The 18,188-nt window shown below is 43.1% G+C and overlaps 1 protein-coding gene across 2 annotated transcripts; it reads right to left on the reverse strand.

The window, feature by feature from the left end:
- Positions 1-143: 143 nt before the first annotated feature.
- On the reverse strand, positions 144-16,702 carry alox12 (arachidonate 12-lipoxygenase). Of its 2 annotated transcripts, none has more exons than XM_055938487.1 (14): positions 16,328-16,702; positions 13,617-13,772; positions 13,279-13,480; positions 10,655-10,736; positions 10,453-10,575; positions 10,015-10,121; positions 7,389-7,561; positions 3,847-3,990; positions 3,554-3,757; positions 3,348-3,434; positions 2,994-3,163; positions 2,363-2,585; positions 2,109-2,279; positions 144-1,891 (listed from the first exon to the last, which is right to left on the reverse strand). In XM_055938487.1, the coding sequence occupies exons 2-14, from the start codon at positions 13,761-13,763 to the stop codon at positions 1,712-1,714; spliced, it is 2,013 nt and encodes a 670-aa protein (XP_055794462.1). In that variant the 5' UTR covers positions 13,764-13,772; positions 16,328-16,702; the 3' UTR covers positions 144-1,711. The 2 variants fall into 2 exon arrangements, with proteins under 2 accessions (XP_055794462.1, XP_055794461.1); XM_055938486.1 differs by having other exon boundaries at positions 13,617-14,344.
- Between the last annotated feature and the right edge of the window lie 1,486 nt (positions 16,703-18,188).

Below are 18,188 nucleotides of genomic sequence, written 5' to 3' on the forward strand. Positions count from 1 at the left end.
GTAACGCATTTAGTATTTTTTCACACAACTTTTAACCTAACTCCAATGACATGGGGAATTTTTGTTGTTGATTTCACGTTGAATTCACATTAGTTGAGAACTCAACCAATGTACAGAACCAGTCAAAAGGTTGCACACACCTATTCATTCAAGGGTGTTTCTTTATTTTTACTATTTTCAACATCGTAGAATAATAGTGAAGACATTAACACTATGACATAAAACATATGAAATCCTGTAGTAACCAAAAAAGTGTTAAATAAATCAATGTTTTATATTTGAGATTCTTCAAAGTAGCCACCCTTTGCCTTGATGATAGCTTTACACACTCTTGGCATTCTCTCAACCAGTTTCATGAGGAATGCTTTTCCAACAGTCTTGAAGGAGTTCCCACATATGCTGAGCACTTGTTGGCTGCTTTTCCTTCACTCCAACTCATCCTAAATCATCTGGTTATCTAATGCACCACTCCATCAATCTCATTCTTGGTCAAATAGCCCATACAAAGCCTGGAGGTGTGTTTTGGGTCATTGTCCTGTTGAAAAACAAATGATAGTGTCACTAATCGCATTCAAGATTGAATGGCATATCGCTGCAGAGTGCTGTGGTAGCCATGCTGGTTAAATGTGCCTTGAATTCTAAATAAATCACAGACAGTGTCACCAGCAACGCACCCCCACACCATCACTCCTCCTCCTCCATGCTTCATGGTGGGAACCACACATGCAGAGATCATCCATTCACCTACTCTACGTCTCACAAAGACACGGCGGTTGAAACCAAAAATCTCCAGTTTGGACTCATCAGACCAAAGGACAGGTTTCCACTGGTCTAATGTCCATTGCTCGTGTTTCTTGGCCCAAGCAAGTCTCTTCTTCTCATCGGTGTCCTTTATTGGTGTTTTTTTTGGTAGTAAAATCGACCATGAAGGCCTAATTCACGCAGTCTCCTCTGAACAGTTGCTGTTGAGATGCGTCTGTTACTTGAACTCTGAAGCATTTATTTGGGCTGCAATTTATGAGGCTGGTAACTCTAATGAACTTATCCTCTGCAGCAGAGGTAACTCTGTCTTCCTTTCCTGTGGCGGTCCTCATGAGAGCCAGTTTCATCATAGCGCTTGATGCTTTTTGCGACTGCACTTGGACTGACCTTTATGTCATTTCTCTTTTCTTATTAGAGCTGTTCTTGCCATAATATGGACTTGGTCTTTTACCAAATAGGGCTATCTTCTGTATACCACCCATACCTTGTCACAACACAACTGACTCGCTCAAACACATTAAGAAGGATAGAAATTCCACAGATTAACCTTTAACAAGGTACACCTGTTAATTGAAATGCATCCCAGGTGACTACCTTATGAAGCTGGTTGAGAGAATGCCAAGCTGTCATCAAGGCATAGGGTTGCTACTTTGAAGAATTTGTTTAACACTTTGTTGGTTACTACATGAATCCATATGTGTTATTTCATAGTGTTGATGTCTTCACTATTATTCTACAATGTAGAAAATAGTCAAAGTAAAGAAAAGCCCTTGAATGAGTACGTGTGTCCAAACTTTTGACTGAAACTGTATATCAAAACTAGAAGTTGAACTGACGTCTGTGCCCAGTGGGATGCTCCTTAGCAGGGCCCCGGGGCCCCAAATGCGATAGTCCGGCCCTGCTCCTCAGACAGTGAAAAAGTAATGGTGATAAGACATTGGGGTCTAATCTATATAGTAATGCTGTTCTCGATGCGACTGGGCAGGAGGAAGAGGTAAGGTAGCTCCAGTCCCTGGTTCTGGCTCAGGATGTGTTCCTCTATATCCTTCAGTTCCTTTCTGAACCTGTCAATCACCTCCTGGGCCTGGGGCTCAGTGAAGTACTGCTCTGGATACTGACCCAACGGGACCTGGAGGGGGATAGGGGAAGGGAGAGAAAGAGAACGAAAGGAGGTGGGAGACAAGGGTTTCATTCAGTAGGAGCAAACGGGAGAAAGCGTTTTGAAATGGAACCAAAAATGTATGTTGAGGTGGTACCACCCCCACTTAAAAAATATGTGTAACTACTCACAAGTTTGACTGGAGTTCTATGGGCTCAGCTAGTGTTAGCGTAACCCTTTAACTTACTGCATCAGGTTGTGGCCGCCCCAGGTGCCATGTGATCGCCATCTCCAAACATGTTTGGCTGACATCAGGCAGGCTGTCCATGATCATCGCCATGGTAACAGCATCCTTGTCGGTTGGCGTGGGGTGACGCATGGTGCACGGGGTGTTGGGTACCCAAGCACACCAGTCAAACTATGTTAAAGAGAGCGGAGTAAGTTCATAGAAATGTGTGCTTGCTTGCTCGCGTGCCTGGTGTGTGTGTGTTTGTGAAGTACCTGTCCATTGTTGGTGGCTGCGTGCTGTGCTGTGCTCGTGAAGATGGCTACACTCAGCAAGGTAACCAGCTCTGCTTTGTTTTTGAGTTCGTTGGACAAGCCAAACGTGGGGACATCGACAAAGCCCTCCTCAGCGATGTCCTTTATCCAGGTCTGTAGCTCAGGGTCCTCCACCACATCACTGTCACAATGGTAGTACACAGATATCATCCCTGAGACAAAACTATGGAGGGGTGGAGAGAGAGAGGGGGGGGAGAGGTAAACAGTGAGGTAGAAATAAAGATGGAGAGTAAGAATAGCCTAATTAAAGGAGATAATACTGCACGAAGATTAAAACGTTTTATTTTCCCAATATGAATTTCAGCATGTCCATATTTCAGGCCTAAGAGCATGTTCACTCCTTTCTTTCCGCTTACAACCTAATAAACAATGTGTCTGTGGTCATAAAATAGGGGTCACATGGGAATTGCACCCGTGTATGGCGTCCCACTGCATCAGACTGTGTTCCATGTAGAAGTAGTCTCTGAGCTTAGTGGCTCTGCACACTATTCCCTATTTAGTGCACTACTTTTGACCAGGGCCTATAGGGAATAAGATGCAATTTCGACCACAACCGCATAGGAGTAAAAACCTGTGTATGGCATCCCACAGCATGAGGCTGTGCTCCCTGTAGAAGTAGTCTCTGAGCGTGGTGGCTCCGCGCTGTTGGAAGTCCCAGCAGGGCTGGAGAGAGCGGTAGGTCAGGACCTTGTACTCTCTCTGGGACAAGACGAGCAGGCCCTCCCCTCCTGTAGACACCACCTGGAGGAAGAGAGCAGGAGGATGCTGCCAGCTTAGACCGCAATGGTGGGAAATCGAACCACTGGTCCACCACTTTCAAAGCTGTCCTTCTATCTGTGCCCCTATGACGTTTCACACATTCGGGGGGGTTACAAAATAAGAAATGGGGAAAATGAATCGTCAAGGAAGAGAAAAGTAAGCTGACCCTTTTGAAGATACCGTCAGCGGAGACGAGCTGAGTGCGTCCCCTGCAGTTGATCTCCAGAGTGTAGCGCAGGTGGGGAGCCAGGAGCTAAAGACAGCGATAGGGATGAGACAGCAACACGCGCACACACACACACACACTCACACATACGCGCACACACATGCACTCACTCACACATGCGCACGCGTGCGCACATACACTCCTACCTTGTATACAGGGTGTACAGCGGGAAGTTGACGTAACGTAGCCACACAGAACACTTCTACCAACAGGTGCGTTCTCAACAGGTGTGACAGCAACTGAAACACCTGGAACTCCGAGTGACGGACCCAGATCTTAGCCAATAGCCAGGCCAGGGGCGGGTCATTAGGCAGGAAGATGGGTGTGTCCAAGCCAGGAGTCTGTCCTAGCTGGAGAAGAGAAGGGATTAATTGTGTGTGTGTGTGTGTGTGTGAGAGAGAGAGAGAGAGAGAGAGAGTGAGAGTGTGTTCAGTCCTACCTGTATGGCAATGGGTATGAGTCCCTGGTCAGGGTGCTCATATAGTAGACACAGAGGTGCAGCGATGTACTGTGGTTTCCCCCGGATTACATTGGTGGGAACACCATCCATAATGGCATAGTCAATCAAGTAGATGTTACCAGCCTAGAGATGAAGGGAGGAGAGCGGAAAATCTGTAGAGGCAGCTGAGGCTAGGGTTAGGATAGTATTTTTATTTGTTTAGGGGGTAGATCAGCTTTAATATTGCAGATAGATTGTGGCTTCTGTCAATGTAATTGTCTGCATCTTTTCCAAATCCCATATATATACAGTACCAGTCAAAAGTTTGGACACACCTACTCATTCAAGGGTTTTTCTTTATTTTTACTATTTTCTACATTGTAGAATAATAGTGAAGACATCAATACTATGAAATTACTCATGGAATCATGTGTAACCAAATAAGTGTTAAACAAATCAAAATAATTGTAGATTCTTCAAAGTAGCCACCCTTTGCCTTGAGAACAGCTTTGCAGATTCTTGGCATTCTCTCAGCCAGCTTTAGGAGGTAGTCACCTGGAATGCATTTCAATTAACAGGTGTGCCTTCTTAAAAGTTAATTTGCGGAATTTCTTTCCTTAATGCATTTGAGCCAATCAGCTTTGTTGTGACAAGGTAGTGGTGGTATACAGAAGATAGCCCTATTTGGTAAAAGACCAAGTCCATATTATGGCAAGAACAGCTCAAATAAGAAAAGAGAAACGACAGTCCATTACTTTAAGACATGAAGGTCAGTCAATACGCAACATTTCAGGAACTTGAAAGTGCAGTCGCAAAAACTATCAAGCGCTATGATGAAACTGGCACTCATGAGGACCGCCACAGGAATGGAAGACCCACTGTTGCAGAGGATAAGTTCATTAGAGTTAACTACACCTCAGATTGCAGCCCAAATAAATGCTTCACAGAGTTCAAGTAACAGACACATCAACTGTTCAGAGGAGACGTGAATCAGGCCTTCGTGGTCGATCGAATTGCTGCAAAGAAACCACTACTAAAGGACACCAATAAGAAAAAGAGACTTGATTGGGCCAAGAAACACGAGCAATTGACATTAGACCAGTGGAAATCTGTCATTTGGTCTGATGCAGTCAGTGCAGTAGAGCACAGTACAGTAAAGAACAGTAGAGCAAGTAACATTACAGTATATTATAGTAGAGCACAGTACAAGTAGAGTACAGTACAGTATAGCATATTATAGATGTCTATGTTTGGGCTCTTGAAAGGTTGGAGCCCCCTTGCTGGCAATGCATCTCAATACTCTACACTTTTTTCTGAAGTGTGCACTTGTCCACTTCTCACATGGTGGTCCTCTGTAGCTCAGTTGGTAGAGCATGGCGCATGCAACTTTAAATTGGAGATAGCACAAGCAGCGCCATTGAGGCTGTCACAGAATCCATAATGGCACAAATACAAATATGAGACCTCTACATCTCTATGGTGTTAATTGTTTTTTGACTTATTTTGTACTTTAAAGAATCTCCATAACTAACATATGGCTGGCTATTTTTTATTTGGACATATTTACATTCCAGCAAAACATGGTGGTGGTCCCGTGTGGCTCAGTTGGTAGAGCATGGCGCTTGCAATGCCAGGGTTGTGGGTTCAATTCCCACGGGGGGACCAGGATGAATATGTATGAACTTTCCAATTTGTAAGTCGCTCTGGATAAGAGCGTCTGCTAAATGACTTAAATGTAATGTAAATGTAAACATATTTCAATCCTAAAACCATACGTGACATATTTCTTGATATACAGTTGAAGTTGGATGTTTACATACACCTTAGCCAAATGCATTTAAACTCAGTTTTTCACTATTCCTGACATTTAATCCTAGTAAACGATTTCCTGTCTTAGGATCACCACTTTATTTTAAGAAAATGAAATGTCAGAATAATAGAAGAGAGAATGATTTATTTCAGCTTTTATTTCTTTCATCACATTCCCAGTGGGTCAGAAGTTTACATACACTCAATTAGTATTTGGTAGCATCGCCTTTAAATTGTTTAACTTAGGTCAAACATTTCGGGTAGCCTTCCACCAGCTTCCCACAATAAGTTGGGTGAATTTTGGCCCATTCCTCCTGACAGAGCTGGTGTAACTGAGTCAGGTTTGTCGGCCTCCTTGCTCGCACACGCCTTTTCAGTTCTGCCCACAAACTTTCTATAGGATTGAGGTCAGGGCTTTGTGATGGCCACTCCAATACCTTGATTTTGTTATCCTTAAGCTTCCAACTTTGGAAGTATGCTTGGGGTCATTGTCCATTTGGAACACCCATTTGCGACCAAGCTTTAACTTCCTGACTGATGTCTTGAGATGTTGCTTCAATATATCCACATAATTTTCCTGCCTCATGATGCCATCTATTTTGTGAAGTGCACCAGTCCCTCCTGCAGCAAAGCACCCCCACAACATAATGCTGCCACCCCCTGTGCTTCACGGTTGGGATGGTGTTCTTCGGCTTGCAACCCTCCCCCTTTTTCCTCCAAACATAACGATGGTCATTATGGCCAAACAGTTCTATTTTTGTTTCATCAAACCAGAGGACATTTCTCCAAAAAGTATGACCTTTGTCCCCATGTGCAGTTGCAAACCGTAGTCTGGCTTTTTTATGGCGGTTTTGGAGCAGTGGCTTCTTCCTTGCTGAGCGGCCTTTCAGGTTATGTCGATATAGGACTCGTTTTACTGTGGATATAGATACTTTTGTACCTGTTGTCTCCAGCATCTTCACAAGGGCTTTGGCTGTTGTTCTGGGATTGATTTGCACTTTTCGCACCAAAGTACGTTCATCTCTAGGAGACAGGACGCGTCTCCTTCCTGAGCGGTATGACGGCTGCATGGTCCCATGGTGTTTATACTTGCGTTCTATTGTTTGTACAGATGAACGTGGTACCTTCAGGCGTTTGGAAATTGCTCCCAAGGATGAACCAGACTTGTGGAGGTCTACACATTTTCTTCCTAATGTCTTGGCTGATTTCTTTTGATTTTCCCATGATGTCAAGCAAAGAGGCACTGAGTTTGAAGGGAGGCCTTGAAATACATCTACAGGTACACCTCCAATTGACTCAGGCTAATTGACATCATTTATCAGAAGCTTCTAAAGCCATGACATCATTCTCTGGGATTTTCCAAGCTGTTTAAAGGCACAGTCAACTTAGTGTATGTAAACTTCTGACCGACTGGAATTGTGATACAGTGAATTATAAGTGAAATAATCTGTCTGTAAACAATTGTTGGGAAAATGACTTGTGTCATGCACAAAGTAGATGTCCTAACCGACAAAACTATATAACTATATCGCCAAAACTTTGGACAAAAGTACACTATTTTGGGTTTAGGGCTCTGGTGAAGAGTAGGGCACTATTTTGGGAATAGGGTGCTATTTTGGTACGTAGACAGAAGGACAGGGGGATGGACCCCAGGGAGGTCAGATAGATAGATAGATAGATAGATAGATAGATAGATAGATAGATAGATAGATAGATAGATAGCGGGGCCCCACCTTGAGCTCCTTGTCCAGGGTGGTCCTGGGTGCCAGCGACCCCTGCACCATGTCTCCAGAGACGGGGAAGTTTCCTGGAAGCTCCTTGCAGCGCTGGATCATGCGGGGGTTTGAACCATTCAGACACTGGTACCCAAAGAACCAATCTTCCTTCCAGTGCTCCATACAGTACTCTGGAACCATAGGGATAATCAATCAATCAATCAATCAATCAATCACAGAATGAAAAAAAGTACTGTCTGAATGTATCAATAATAATTTCTTAATATAATAATCTACACTTCCGGTCAAAAGTTTTAGAACACCGACTCATTCAAGGGTTTTTCTTTATTTTCACTATTTTCTACATTGTTCAATAATAGTGAAGACCTCAAAACTATGAATTAACACATATCGAATCATGTAATAATCAAAAAAGTGTTAAACAAATCAAAATATATTTGAGATTTGGCCTTTGGTCTGGTCCAAATTGGAGATTTTTGGTTCCAACCGCCGTGTCTTTGTGAGACGTGGTGTGGGTGAACAGATGGTCTCCGCATGTGTATTTCCCACCGTAAAGCATGGAGGAGTAGGTGTGGGGGTGCTTTGCTGGTGACATTGTCTGTGATTTATTTAGAATTCAAGGCACACTTAACCAAAATGGCTACCACAGCATTCTGCAGTGATACGCCATCCCATCTGGTTTGGGCTTAGTGGGACTATCATTTGTTTTTCAACAGGACAATGACCCAACACACCTCCAGACTGTATAAGGGCTATTTGACCAATAAAGAGAGTGATGGAGTGCTGCATCAGATGACCTAGCCTCCACAATCCCCCGCCCTCAACCCAACTGAGATGGTTTGGGATGAGTCGGATCGCAGAGTAAAGGAAAAGCTGCCAACAAGTGCTCAGCATATGTGGTAACTCCTTCAAGACTGTTGGAAAAGCATTCCAGGTGAAGCTGGTTGAGAGAATGCCAAGTGTGCAAAGCTGTCATCAAGGCAAAGGGTGGCTATTTATAGAATCTCTATAAAATGTTATTTGTTTAACACTTTTTTGGTTACTACATGATTCCATATGTGTTATTTCATAGTTTTGATGTCTTCACTATTATTCTTCAATGTAGAAAATAGTAAAAATGAAGAAAAACTCTTGAATGAGTAGGTGTTCTTTAACTTTGGACCGGTAGTGTATATTCGTTTTTTTTCTTTGCTTTGGTACTATTTTCACAAGTATGTGGTGAAACTCTGAACTGGTAACACTTGTAATTCTGCCAGTCTTACATTCAAAATCTTTCATTGTGCGTTAATTTTGTTTGTAGACATCTTTCATCACACAACCATTAATACCAAATCTAAGTTTACTGTGAAAAATAAGGAGTACAATGGTTTAATCACCAAAACATAACGATATTTTCTCAGTTTAGTTATTTTAACAACCAGTTAATACAATAGCAAAACATTTCAAATGCATGTTTCATAATTGCCTTTTGAATGTAGTAAGCTACAGTAATGTAAATGACTGTGCTCTACACGGTTTTCAAATTAGGTCATTGACTGAACAGAAAATGTCCATAACTTCTATCCAATGCGCGATCAAAGGTGTGATCATTGCAAACATCTTTCACAATGTAATCAAATGAAAGAAATTAAAGAAACATTATGTTTAGAAGGCACTAGTTTGCATCAAGCCTGTCTTGAGCATTTGGAAATAGACTCTCATCGAAATCGCAGTAAATATCCCAATTGTTCATGCACCTGGGGGAAAAAGCCTTTTGGCATGGCGAATCCAAGCCTGACATAGGTCTGGATTGAAAACTTTGCATACCTCATCCATGGCCTGAAGGAGGGTGGTACGCTCATGGGGATGGCAATCATACATCTTCCACCTGTATTGTAATCGTGTATTGTATTTTACAGTATTGTATTGTACGTAAGTACTGGATACATGTTTAGTGTATACGGGATGCATTTCTTTCTTGTTTTGGACTTTCTGGATTATTTGCGTAGTGGTATTTTTTTACTGCACAAGCATTTCGCCGCACCTGCTGTAACATCTATTAATCTGTTTACGCAGCCAATAATCTTTGATTTGTTACATACAGTCTTGTCAATATCAGATTTTAAAAAATAATAACTTGCTATGAAGTAAAATCATAAGTGATCATCATACTAGTACATTTGAGCATATATACTTTTTATGTTTCTACTTTACAGACATACTGTACATTTGAATTAGTTCTCAAACTCTGTAGTAGACAAACCAGTTCTATAGGTTTCCCAAACGTTTAAGTGATCATCAATTAAGAGCAGCCGGATTAAGTAATAGTAAAATGTATTTTAACAAAATAGAAGAGAATCATATCAAAAGTAAATGTGAGCATTGCATTGTGAAAGGCAATGACTTCATATGAACATATATTGCAATGTGAAGCAGTAGATTAAACACTGGTTAAGTTAGGTGAAAACTGTTGTTGCATTACTCCGAGGCCTCACTTCCTAAATGTCTATGATTATGAACAGGAAGAGACAGCAATAAAAAGTGTCGCCCTGTACTCTACAACCAATAACACATCTGATGCAGATAGCAGGGATGGCTAAAGCACTGAATGTAAATAGTGTATATTTGTTTTACGGTACTCTACCAGCTATGGGGCTTTTGAGTTTCCAGAAGCATCGTTTAAAGTCCTCCAGATCATCCCATGACTTTCCAAACCTGATGGCTAGTTTCTTCAGAGACAGCTCTAGAATACTTGGAGAGAGAAGGAGGGAGGGAGAGGAGGGTGAGAGAGAGGGTAGAGAAAGGGGGCGATGGGTGAGCGAGAGAGGGTAGAGCGAGGGGGTGATGGGTGAGAGAGGGGTAGAGAAAGAGCGAGGGGTGGAGGTGGGGTAAAGAGAGAGAACTTGAAAAAAATTTAAGAAAGGGGGAAGTTGAGACACGTAATGTGGATAAGACATATGTCTGAGCAAGTGAGGGACATTTTACATTAGATTTCCATTAGATTTAGGGGAAATTTGACCCGCATGTGTGAATGTCAATGCGTAAGAATAACATCACAGAGAAAAGTGTGTGTGTAACTCACGCATAGTGTAAGGAGCCTTCAAAGTCGCTCCTTTTCTCGCTGTCAAAACGTACGTCCTGATGCAGGTCTGCTTCGGTCTTGGCATCGATACACTTGGGAATCCCAGAAGCCCATGCAGCCCATCTGGATAAACAAACATAACTGTAAGATCTAGGCTCTCTTTCTGGAGGGATTGGAACAACATTTCTGTCATCTCACTGACCTGTATATCGTTTGTCTCTCCTGCAGTTCTGCTTTTCTGTGAGCCAATAGCTGAGGAGAGGTATCATCGGAGAGTCTCTTCGCTAAGGGAGGGAGAGAGACCGCGAGAGAGAGGGATGACTCACTCACACATACAGGTAACTGCCAAAGTAAAGGAAACCCTTGAGTAAATGAGGGATAGAAATTATATTGAACGCAGGTGCTTCCACACAAATCAAATCCAATTGTATTTGTCACATGCGCCGAATACAACAGGTGTAGACTTTACAGTGAAATGCTTACTTACAAGCCCTTAACCAACAATGCAATTAAGAAAATACCCCCCCAAAAATGTAAGAGATAAGAATAACAAATAATTAAAGAGCAGCGGTAAATAACAATAGTGGGGCTATATACAGGGGGTACCGGTACAGAGTCAATGTGCGGGGGCACCAGTGTCGAGGTAATTGAGGTAATGTGTACATGTAGGTAGAGTTATTAAAGTGACTATACATAGATAATAACAGAGAGTATCAGCAGCATAGAAGAGGGGCCAATGCAAATAATCTGGGTAGCTATTTGATTCGCTGTTCAGGAGTCTTATGGCTTGGGGGTAGAAGCTGTTTAGAAGCCTCTTGGACCTAGTCTTGGCGCTCCGGTACCGCTTGCCATGCAGTAGCAGAGAGAACAGTCTATAACTTGGGTGGCTGGAGTCTTTGACAATTTTTAGGGCCTTCCACTGACACCACCTGGTATAGAGGTCCTGGATGGCAGGAAGCTTGGCCCCGGGGGTGTACTGGGCCATACACACAACCCTCAGTAGTGCCTTGTGGTCGGAGGCCGAGCAGTTGCCATACCAGGCAGTGATGCAACCCATCAGGATGATCTCGATGTCGCAGCTATAAAACCTTTTGAGGATCTGAGGACCCATGCCAAATCTTTTCAGTCTCCTAAGGGGGAATAGATTTTGTGCCATCTTCACAACTGTCTTGGTGGACCATGATAGTTTGTTGGTGATGTGGACACCAAGGATCTTGAAGCTCTCAACATGTTCCACTACAGCCCCGTCGATGAGAATGGGGGCGTGCTCTCTCCTCCTTTTCCTGTAGTCCACAATCATCTCCTTTGTTTTAATCACGTTGAGAGAGAGAGGTTGTTGTCCTGGCATCACACGGTCAGGTCTCTGACCTCCTCCCTATAGGCTGTCTCATTGTTGTCGGTGATCAGGCCTACCACTGTTGTGTCATCAGCAAATTATAGTGTTGGAGTTGTGCCTGGCCGTGCAGTCATGAGTGAACAAGGAGTACCCTGAGGGGATCAGTGTGGCGGATGGATTGTTACCTACCCTTACCACCTGGGGGCGGCCCGTCAGGAAGTCCAGGTTCCAGTTGCAGAGGGAGGTGTTTAGTCCCAGGGTCCTTAGCTTAGTGATGAGCTTTGAGGGCACTATGGTGTTGAACGCTGAGCTGTAGTCAATGAAAAGCATTCTCACATAGGTGTTCCTTTTGTCCAGGTGGGAAAGGGCTGTGTGGAGTGCAATAGAGATTGCATCATCTGTGGATCTGTTTGGGCGGTATGCAAATTGGAGTGGGTCTAGGATTTCCGGGATAATGGTGTTGATGTGAGCCATGACAAGCCTTTCAAAGCATTTCATGGCTAAAGACGTGAGAGCTACGGGTCGGTAGTCATTTAGGCAGGTTACCTTAGTGTTCTTGGGCACAGGGACTATGGTAGTCTGCTTGAAACATGTTGGTATTACAGACTCAGACAGGAAGAGGGTGAAAATGTCAGTGAATACACTTGCCAGTTGGTCAGCGCATGCTCGGAGTACACGTCCTGGTAATCTGTCTGGCCCAGCGGCCTTGTGAATGTTGACCTGTTTAAAGGTCTTACTCACATCGGCTGTGGAGAGCGTGATCACACAGTCGCCCGGAACAGCTGATGCTCTCATGCATGTTTCAGTGTTATTTGCCTCGAAGCGAGCATAGAATTTATTTAACTCGTCTGGTAGGCTCGTGTCAGTGGGCAGCTCTCTGCTGTGCTTCCCTTTTGTAGTCTGTAATAGTTTGCAGGCCTTGCCACATCCGACGAGCGAGAGTTCTTCTTCAATTTCAGGTGAATAATCCTAGATCTGATGTCCAGAAGATGTCTTTTCGGTCATAAGAGACGGTAGCAGCAACATAATGTACAAAACAAGTTACTAACAATGTTATTATTATTATTATTTTTTTAAATAGCATGATTGGTTAAGAGCCGATAAAACGGCAGCCCTCCCCTCCAGCGTCATTTTGCACAGATGTGGTTCCTGAGTTAATTAAGCAAGTAACATCCCATCATGCTTAGGGTCATGTATAAAAATGCCCAGTTGCCCATTATTTTGGCTACCATGGCTAGAAGAAAAGATCTCGGTGACTTTGAAAGAGGGGTCTCAAAGGAGCTTTAACGGGTGTGTGTGTGAACACTTATGGGAATTTTTGGAGCAGCCCCTGAGTTTCTATGCCAAGGTGCATTGAAGCTATTCTGGTGGCTCGTGCCCTTTGTTTGACCAAATCTACGACACAGATCTAGGATCAGCTTTCTCACCCCAAAACATAACCTTTATCACTAAAGGGAAAAAAACGCAAACTGACTTGAGAGCAGTATTACCTGTGCCTTCTCGTATCTCCACCTTGACGTCTCCTATGAGCCAGCGGTAACAGGGGAAGGTGAGGGCTGTACCACCACCTGGTGGCTCCACAGTGACATAGCGACAGAACCAGTTATCCTCCACCCAGTAACGCTGCTTCTCCAGACGAACCAGGAGGAGAGGACCCAGAGGGGCCGGGCTACACACCTTGTACTCATCCACCTGGAGGGTAGGGAGGGAGAGAGAGACACACACACACTTTATACACTTGATATGAACCTACCTAAAAAGGACGCACACATCATACACCTTGTACTCCTCCTGAATCACTTGCACAACACAACACAGCCCTACTTACTGCTCCTCTACAGAAGTCCAGTCCAGGGTTGTCCAGGATTGTTCTCTTACTCTGTCCATTCTCTCCAACCAGGGTGACATATATGTAGTTATTGGTGCCGGAATACTCTGATGTGCCTGTAGCAACTGTCACCTTATATTCCTCCATCTAAAAACACTGGTACATGCACGCACACACACAGATGCAGTGAAACACAAGAGACATAAGCCTGAGGCTGTATGTCAGAACATTTCTGAGTGTGATGTATAGGGGATGAGGAGTCTTGTGTGTCCTCAAACACTGATCTCAGGTCAGTTGAATGTTTATCCTCTTATGGTTCAGGTTAAGACTTGAGGAGGGTAACCTGATCCTATATCTGTGCCTAAAGGTAGACCAGCTGGCAGGCAACTTCATGGTCATTTTCAATCTCTCCTTCTCCCAGTCTATAATCCCGACATGTCTCAAGTTGACCACCATCATTCCTGCTCTCAAGAGCTCTAAGGCTACCTGCCACATAGACTACCTCCCTGTAGCACTAACATCTGTAATCATGAAGTGCTTTGAAATGCTGGTCATGGCATACATCACCTCCATCATCCCAGACACCATAGACCAGGGGTCTCCAACCTTTTCTAGCAGGAGAGCTACTTTAAAAAAAATTAAACATGTCGCGAGCCACAATTTTTTTTTAGCTTTCAAATAGGCACATTCTTCTTTTCTCCTCTCCCCTGCAACTCTTCCCCCAGGTCCTTAGTGTACAAGATAAAGTAATGCTTTCTGTCAATATACCTGGTAAAAATAATGGTTATTATAAACTAGGTGGTTCAATCCCTGAATGCTGATTGGCTGACAGCTGTGGTATATCAGACCGTATACCACAACATTTATTTTTACAGCTCTAATTACGTTGTTAACCGGTTCATAATAGCAATAAGGCACCTCAGGGGTTTGTGGTATATGATCAATATACCACGGCTAAGGGCTGTATCCAGGCACTCCGCATTGCACAACTCAAAGGGTTAAGCACTATATCAGTTTAGTATTTTTCCTTGTTTTAGATTATTATTTGCACTAGAAATTACAATTGTTCAGAGAGATGTTGTGAGTCCATGTCATGCTTAAATCACACCAGAAGACCTGGTCTGGAATGTCTGGAATAAACCAACAAATAGATTGTTGAGTGTAATTCCCCTTTGTTTGCCATCTAGCGAGTGAAGAATGTGCCATCTAATGTGCCAGTCTAGCACTGGTTCTGTACTGCTGCTGCTCATTTCATGGCAAAGTTTGCAAATAACAATACAAAAAAATATATACAAATAATTTACTTACTCGTGACATACTTTTTTTGCCAGGTAAGACTACTTTGCAGTTAACATTTAGGCCTATTTGAGAACTTTTTGGGGAAAGTTTTTCTGTCAACCCACAGGACTGTTATCACATCAACTGGTACACACAGAGTGATAGACAAACGCACGCACCACACAGACAGATGGGGCAATATTGATGGAAATTAATTGCCAGATATTGTGTTAGGGTTGGCTTTTCGGCCCTGTTTGCATGTATATCCTACTACCAGTCACTTTTTATGTATAAACCCACCTGAACCACTCCAGTAACCCTGCACATTGAATAAGGTACTGGCACTGACCTGTATATACTTGCATTCTAATGTTACTTTAACTCTTATTGTAGTTCGTGCTTTTTATTATTTTTATTATATTTTCTATTATTGTCTATATTATTATCATCATTGGGAAAGAGCTCTCAAGGGAAGAATTGAACTCTACTGTTTTACCTGTTGTATCCTGTGTACGTGGCGAATAAACTTTGAAACTTTGCATGGATTAATAGCCTACATCAGGCACACAGTTATCGGTACATACCTGATAGGTACGGCACCCCTCGCTCTAAACAATGGAGAGACTGTGAGCTGAGAACGCACCCAAGACTCATAACTTAAAGCTAATGTTTGCACTTGTGCTTTTATCGCTTTGTTTACAGCGCGTAGCCGGTCCAGCCCTTTCCATATGGTAAAATCACTTATTAACTTTGCCTGCCTTCCAAATGGCACCCTATGCATTTGGGCACGTAGTGTTCTCCTGGCATCTGCCAAACCCAGATTTTTCAGTCCTATTGCCAGATGGAGAAGCGTCATTCATCACTCGAGAGAACACGTTTCCACTGCTCCAGAATCCAATGTCGGCGAGCTTTACACCACTCCAGTCGACACTTGGCATTGCACATGGTGATCTTAGGCTTGTGTGCGGCTGCTCGGCCATGGAAACTCATTTCATGAAGCTCCCGACAAACAGTTATTGTGCTGATGTTACTTCCAGAGGCAGTTTGGAACTCGGTAGTGAGTGTTGCAACCGAGGACAGACGACTTTTATTCGCTACGCGCTTCAGCCGTCGGCGATCACGTTCTGTGAGCTTGTGTGGCCTACCACTTCATGGCTGAGCCGTTTTTGCTCCTAGACGTTTCCAACTTCGCAGTAACGGTGTTTAAAGTTGACTGGAAGAGCTCCAGCAGAGCAGAAATTTGACTTACCAACTTGTTGGAAACAAGTACTTTTCTACCTTGCATTTCAGTACTTTTCTACCTTGCATTCCTATAGCAACCCTTAGGTAAAAGCCTCGTCCGTATGTAATGTATTGCAGACTAAAATGCATTCATTCAGAATGTATGTACAGTTTGTTCATCAGTCATTATAACAGCAAAAGGAAGAACTTACCTCACTGCTGTTAGGGAAAAAGATAGAACATTCACTGTTTGGCTCCGTACACTTTTCTCTACACCTCTTTCTCTCTCTCTACCTCTCTCTCCTGTTTATTTCCGTGTCACTAACTCTTCCCCCGTCCCTATTTCCTCATCCCTCACTCTCTCTCTCTCTCTCTCTTTGTGTAGAGTGCAAATTTTCTTCACTCCAGAGCAACCCTCTCTCTCCACTTCCCCCTCAGAAAGTTAGTCAGTCCACTCCACTGTCAACCGGTTCAGTCATCCAACAGCAGTCTGCTACACTTCAAAATACACTTGAATAAAAATCCTCTTTCATTCACACCCTCTCACTACCTGTCCACGTTTCCAAGCTAATGACTTGGTTTCTCTCTCTCCCTCTCTCTCTCTATCACTTTGTTTGTCTACATGCCCTCCTCCCTCTGGCACCCCCCTTCGCTCTCTCTCTTTCTCTCTCTAGCACAAGGAAATGAGAAGTACACCAACCTGTATGAGCACATACAGAGAGATAAGGTATACAAAATATCACTGAGGCATCATGCAAAACCTAGTCTACAAATATGTAAACAACCCATCAAGCACCTCTCCTGAACTTACACCTCCATGTAATCGTTTACACAGTTATATATAATCATAGTGTCGTATCTGATGTTCTATTCAGCCCCTACAGAGAAGCACAATACGGAGTAAAATATGACTTCACAAATTCTAATTAGGTTCTCACACATGTCAATATGCATAATGTCACTCTGCTTATAGCTTTATGGCTCTAAGAGATGTGGTCTGAGTAAACTTGACTTCTATCTGCAAAATTTCGATTGCCTTAGAGACTGCCCTATTGTGTTTCGTCCAAGAGGGATAGATTGTGAGCGTTAGTGTGGAATGTGTAGACTTTGACAGGATCTGCTGCTTCATCCTGTGGGCTAGAATCATGTTTGTTCTAAACATTTCATCTTTGGGCAAAGACTTAACTGACAGGTCCCCGTCACAGTCACACACTCTTTAAGAACGTTAAAAAACGTTCAGTCAAGATGCAACCTAGTTTCGACACAGTATTCAAATAAAATGTTATTTGTCACATGCTTCGAATACAACAGGTGTTGTACCTTACCATAAAACGCTTACTTATAAGCCCTTAAACAACAATGCAGTTCAAGAAATGGAGTTACGAAATAAATATTTATGGTTCTGTGAAATCCATAGATTATGGCCTAATCAGTCAATTGAAATAAATGTATTTCCTGATACGATCTGTAACTCAGTCAAATCTTTGTTCGGTATAGAGGTCTTTCATTGATCCCTATATTCTGCACCCGTTCTCTCAATGTATTCTAGTGAGTCTGTAGACTAAATTCTGATTGAAAGGGTACACCTTATTTAAAAGGGATGACTTAAGATCAATTTAATGAAAACTCGAGAGAAAATCCGTTGGCCAGCAAGTGGGAGTTTTCAGCGGTTGAATTCAATTCTGCGTATTCAGCGTGCGCATGGGAACCACGCCTGCAAAGCCCATTACCCACCTGCATAAAGTAAGTCTGAATACCAACTACTGTGTAGGAAAGGCACACATTTCCTAAATCGAATCGGCCACATAGTGAAGAACATTTGGTATTACAAAACAGTTTTTAGCAGAGAAGTTGTTGGGTGAAGAAACATCTCAAAACCTTCACAGAATGTCTGCATACACTTACGCTTCTAAATTAAGCATTGACAGGGCGGGTTCACAACCTCAACACAGCATAAGAAGCTACGTTTATTCATTCCTAAAGTGAACATGTAACGGATGTGAAATGGCTAGCTAGTTAGCGGTGGTGCGCGCTAATAGCCTTTCGCGCCAGGGTCGGGGCGAGGGGATGGAC

This window comes from Salvelinus fontinalis, chromosome 11 (genome assembly GCF_029448725.1).
Source record: "Salvelinus fontinalis isolate EN_2023a chromosome 11, ASM2944872v1, whole genome shotgun sequence".
NCBI lineage: Eukaryota > Metazoa > Chordata > Actinopteri > Salmoniformes > Salmonidae > Salvelinus > Salvelinus fontinalis.

Coding starts and splice junctions, on each gene's coding strand:
- alox12 (XM_055938487.1), bottom strand. CDS start 13,763: ATGGAGGAATATAAGGTGACAGTTGCTACAGGCACATCAGAGTATTCC. Junction 13,481..13,616: donor TGGACTTCTGTAGAGGAGCA/GTAAGTAGGGCT, acceptor CCTACCCTCCAG/GTGGATGAGTACAAGGTGTG. Junction 10,737..13,278: donor GGAGATACGAGAAGGCACAG/GTAATACTGCTC, acceptor TCCCTCCCTTAG/CGAAGAGACTCTCCGATGAT.